The sequence below is a fragment of the Heterodontus francisci genome, chromosome 13 (genome assembly GCF_036365525.1).
Source record: "Heterodontus francisci isolate sHetFra1 chromosome 13, sHetFra1.hap1, whole genome shotgun sequence".
NCBI classification, from domain to species: Eukaryota; Metazoa; Chordata; class Chondrichthyes; order Heterodontiformes; family Heterodontidae; genus Heterodontus; species Heterodontus francisci.
Window position 1 is genome coordinate 120,145,946 of NC_090383.1, and position 5,574 is coordinate 120,151,519.

At 46.0% G+C, this 5,574-nt stretch overlaps 1 protein-coding gene across 1 annotated transcript; it reads left to right on the forward strand.

The window, feature by feature from the left end:
* The first annotated feature begins 2,439 nt into the window (after nucleotides 1-2,439).
* si:ch211-142k18.1 (uncharacterized) lies at nucleotides 2,440-5,132 on the forward strand. Its single transcript, XM_068045622.1, has 3 exons — nucleotides 2,440-2,699; nucleotides 3,116-3,609; nucleotides 4,501-5,132. The coding sequence occupies exons 1-3, from the start codon at nucleotides 2,634-2,636 to the stop codon at nucleotides 4,658-4,660; spliced, it is 720 nt and encodes a 239-aa protein (XP_067901723.1). The 5' UTR covers nucleotides 2,440-2,633; the 3' UTR covers nucleotides 4,661-5,132.
* Nucleotides 5,133-5,574: the final 442 nt, after the last annotated feature.

Here is a 5,574-nt window from a genome sequence, read left to right on the forward strand (position 1 = left end):
AATGAGGGAAATGCACCTGTTTGGGCCTCTTCTGCTTTGACTCCTGCCCCCCATCCCAGCTCCTTCCCCACATCCCTTCACCATATCCCAAATTCCCCCCCTCCGAGCCTCCACTCCTCCCCCTTGACCCCTCCCAGTTCAGGCCACCAGTTAAAATTGCAATCAGGTTCCAATGATGTCATGTGTGTAAAGAATGATTCCATCAGCTTTGGGCATGTCTGAGGTTAAAATCCCGGGTGGTAGCAAGTAACTCGGGGTATTTAACTGCTGACTGTCTGTTTCCGCCGGCAGGCTGTGTTAAAATCGTGCTCACATTTCTGAGGTGACTCAAACTGAGAAGTGCCTTGCAGTTATTGTCCTCCTTGAGAATCGGGCCCTTTAGTATCTGTTAAATTGTGGAAGCCGAGGTGTCTGGCTCAGCCTGGAGTCCGGCCCAGTCTGCATGATTAATAATGCAATCATTTCAGAACTTTGTAAACCTAGTGGGGAATGTTCTGGACTCTCTCAAAGCTGAGTGGTGATGTCAATGGAGAGGATGTGAGGAGGAGGCACTCTGGTCCCCTTCAGCTCAAAAATCACTAGGTTTCCACTAATTACCTCAGCCCCGAAAGAGCACAAGATAATGCCTGCCAGAGCTGAGGGTTGCTGAAACTGGCCTGTGAGCAGTCACACTATCTTGACCATCAATGTTGCTGGCTGGAGCTGCAGCATCAACTGATGTAACAAGTTGGGGGTGGGGGTTGTGTGGGGGGGTAGGGGCAGTGACTGCGTATGACAGCAAATGGGATCCCAGAGCCTCACACTCACACTTTGACGTGAGGTGGATAGGAGGATCCTTGGGGGCAATGTCACTATCAGATACACGCTTTAGATTTAGGGAGCGAAGACCAAGAATGTGACGGAGAATGAGCAAGAGGTTTCACTCCATCATAAGTCATCTCTTTGATGGCAACTCCCTTCCCAACCATTCTGCAAGCTCATTCTTCATCCTCCATGCCTCCTCTTCCCTCCAGCTAGATTCCAGTCTAAGGGGACCTTATGATTCTGCCTGACAAAGGGAGACCCAAAGGACCCCAGGTTTGGGGCTGAAGGGCAGAATTTATGAGGGATCGATTTATCCACAGGTGATTGGTGAGGGTTGTGGGATTAAGAGAACGTGTGTATGTGGGTGTGCTGAAGGTGGGGAAATGTGAGGGGGACAGGATGTGTGTTGCATGAAGCTCATGGGATTGGGAGAGGGTGTATTTGTGGGTGTGCTGAAGGTGAGGAGATGGGCGGTCAGGATGTGTGTTGGGTGAGGGTCACAGGATTGGGACAGGTGAGGTGTGTTTGGTTAGGGAGAAGGCATTGATCAGAGACATGTCAAATACAGAGAAGTAACAAGAGAGTGACAGGGAGCAGAGGGGTTCAGTGTGGATGGGACAATTTATGTGAAAATTACAATTTAAAGATGAGGGCAGGGAAGTTAGTGGTGAGGAGAAGAGTTTGGATGGAACTTGATATCAGCCAGCAGGAGGACCTGTTCAATTCAAAGTCTGAGTGGAGAAATGAGTGAGAAAATCAGTGTGGGTCTCGAGAGGGGGTTGAACAAGGATTAGGAAGGATTGGTGGGAGGGATGGAACAGGATGAGATACTCGAGGGAGGAGAGATAACCGGGGTTGGGGCAGGAGGCTGAGGTGCATGGCGCTTGATGGAGAGTTTAATCAGTTTCAGTGAGGCTCCAGGAATTGTTACTGAGAGTCAGGTCTCAGTTAAAGCAAGGCCTAGATATTAATCTCAACTATTTGACTCTTAACAACAGCAACTTGCATTTATATAGCACCTTTAACATAGTAAAACATCCCAAGGTTCTTCACAGGAGTGTTATCAGACAAAATTTGACACTGAGCCACATAAGGAGGTATTAGTCCAGATTACCAAAAGGATGGTCAAAGAGGTAGGTTTTAAAGAACATCTTTAAGAACAATGGAAAGGGAAAGGTTTAGGGAGGGAATTCCAGAGCTTAGGGCCTTGACAGCCAAGGGCAGAGTGATTAAAATTGAGAATGCTCAAGAGGCCAGAATTGGAGGAGAGCAGGAATCTCAGAGGGTTGAAAGACTGGTGGAGGTTACAGCAATAGGGAGGGGTGAGGCCATGGAGGCGTTTGAACATGAGGATGAGAATTTTAATATTGAGGGGTTACTGGATTGGGAAGCAATGTAGATTAGTGAGAACTCACTGTTCTCTGAAGTGGACAATCAGTTATATCAAAACATTAACTGTGGCTCAAGAACAGCACCCACATCCCGAGAATAATTTATTGCTGTCACTGTCCCTTTAAGAATCAGCACTGAAGCCAGTGTTTAGTTCCAATTCCTGTCTGGGGTTGAGTTCACATCTGCCAGTCCTTAACAAATTACAGATGTGTAGGAGACTGAGCCGTCCAGCGTCCAATGAAAAATAAATAACCAAATAAAGAACAGGAGTCCAGAACATCTCAAAACCAAATACAGGAGGCTGGAGAGTAACTTCAAACTCCCACTGCCTCACTGTTTCAATTCGACAGAATAAAGGCGAACTGGAAACAGCTGATGCTTCACTGCACCACTCCCCTCCACTCCCCTCCACCCCCAGCCACCAAGGAAACTAGTGAATGAGTCAGACTGAGAAACTGCAGCCATCTGAGAGAACAGAATTTCACAACGACATTACTTTAAAGGTAACATATCCATTCATTAACTGCTGTCGGTGTGTCTGTGTTTGTGTATGTGTGTACGTCAGGGGTGTAGTTGTTTAAGGAGACTTTAGTTACTGGGAGAATTAAAACTTCTTTCCAAGCATTGGCCTCAGTTGGCAATTGGGGCAATCTGTCCCATCTTGATTCTGCTACGCATGTGATGCATGTTTCTGGTCAGTGTATCCTGTGTGTGTCAGTGTCGGCTCCTGTAGATGTACAGTACACAGAATGTAAAAGGGAACAATGAAGTTTACAGAGGGTGGAAGGCGGGAGGGAGACCAGCCAGGAGAGCACAGGAATAGTCAGGACAGGAAGTAACAAAGGTGTGAATGGTGGTTGGCTGAGGCATGGGCGAAGATGGGTGATGTTATGGAATTTCTATCTGATCGCCTCCTCAGGTTACCATGAGGTACGTCTGGACTTTGCATTGCATCCTGGGAGCCTATGTCCTCCCTGACTACAGGGCAGAGAGCAGGAAAGATTACACATCGCAGCTCAATCCCAGGGATTCACTCTTCCCCTTGTTTTTGAACAACACTCTCATGGCTGACAGTGCAGCTACATTCGTAGCAATGGGCCACGAGGAGCTCTCGGGTGTGTGTGCAATCACGGTACTGACCAGCACATTGACCATTCCCAACGAGTATAAGACAGCCCATTCTCCCACTCAAGAAGATCTCAGTCCGGTCAAGGGTCTCTTGAATGGCAGCAGTTCTGTTTTGGAAAGCTTGGCATCTGCAGTCAATGCAGAGATTGGCAAATTGAGCTACCAATCGCTGATCACAGAGACAGTCCTAGACATCAAGCAACGGAACGAGCTATCTAACAACATCATGACAGAAATCTTCCAAAGTCTTGACTCGAATCCAACCTTGGATAGCCATGTGACAAAGTGAGTACTGGACCCTTTACTGCCATTTATATACACGTGAGCAGTAATAAGGCTTGAAATAGTTTTGTCCATTTGAATTATACTCATCAAAGTGAGGGTTGAAAGGGCCAGAGGAACTGTAGCCTTTCTGTGTGGGGCAATTAGTATCACATCAAACATTTCCAGGACAGGTACAGCATGGGGTTAGATACAGAGTAAAGCTCCCTCTACACTGTCCCCATCAAACACTCCCAGGACAGGTACAGCACGGGGGTTAGATACAGAGTAAAGCTCCTTCTACACTGCTCCCATCGAACACTCCCAGGACAGGTACAGCACGGGGTTAGATACAGAGTAAAGCTCCCTCTACACTGTCCCCATCAAACAATCCCAGGACAGGTACAGCACGGGGTTAGATACAGAGTAAAGCTCCCTCTACACTGTCCTCAGCAAACACTCCCAGGACAGGTACAGCACGGGGTTAGAAACAGAGTAAAGCTCCTTCTACACTGCTCCCATCGAACACTCCCAGGACAGGTACAGCACGGGGTTAGATACAGAGTAAAGCTCCCTCTACACTGTCCTCAGCAAACACTCCCAGGACAGGTACAGCACGGGGTTAGAAACAGAGTAAAGCTCCTTCTACACTGCTCCCATCGAACACTCCCAGGACAGGTACAGCACGGGGTTAGAAACAGAGTAAAGCTCCTTCTACACTGCTCCCATCGAACACTCCCAGGACAGGTACAGTACGGGGTTAGATACAGAGTAAAGCTCCTTCTGTACATTATTGGGTGTGGATAATGTTAGCTTGTTTTTTCAGGTGGCCTATTGGAGTACCAAATATTAAGGTTCTTGACGGATCATCTTAGGATCTTACTTCAATGTTGTGATTGTTCTCTCCTTTGCCAGGTTCAAAGAGAAGGTTAGGAAGATGGAGGCAATGCTTCAGGCCATTGACCACCTTGCTGGTCAAGTAGAGCAGATGTCAGATACCCTCTCCACAGAACTGAACCAGCATTTGGGAAAGTCACGCAAGATGGAGTCTACCCTCTACCAGAAGCTGAACTGAGAGGAGGCTGAGGCCCTGTTGATGGAAGACTACTTTCCCCCTTTCATCAGCTAAGGTTTGAGACTGGAGTTAATAGTTTCTGCTTCCAGAGGAGACTGAATGCAGTTCCAACAGCTCCAGGAAGTGTTAAGAGCCAAAAGCACCATCCTCAGTTCCCCCTGTAGAATGTACTATAATATAATGAATGTTTTCTTCTCTTTCCTTGTCAGTGTAGGTTGTGTTTTGCAACTGTTTGAATCATAGATGCAATGGAGGAAAAATTCTAAGTTTAGCTGTGACCTGATGGTAAGCAGGACAGCGACCTTCTGTCTGTACTCATATTCCATTTCCCAAAGTTGCCATATATTGTACTGTCTGCATATAGTCTGTTAATATTAAAAACAGCCCATTATCCAACTCTGTAAATATTTACTGCATGTGTTCAAACTCATGAAGCTACAAGATTTTAATAAACTAGTTTGTTAACAATTGATGCATGCTGAGTTCTGGGAGGTGTTTACCTGTTAATATTCCCTCACTGAGTTTCGCCAGTGTTTGAAAGCCTGACTGATCATCTGACATTCTCAATACTGTTCTGATCCAGCTCCTTGAGAAGGGCTGTGACACTTTGACTTTGTACATGTGTTACAACCTGGTAATTAATTTTTTAAACCAATTTCGCCTTTTCCAACCACCTATCTGTAAATAAGACTAGTAATTGAATTTTCCCTCCCCTTAAACCCTGACTAGTAAATAACCTCAACAACAACACGGTTGTTAAAATTAAATCAATGAATTAGGGTTTATTAGCACACTTTTAAACTCAGTAAGAGGTTTAACTTCACCACGCATGCTTACAAGCATACAAGGAAAGGTTAAAGGTATAAAAAGGCAAGGTCATTTACTAAATAGAACTATAAACTAATATGAATTTC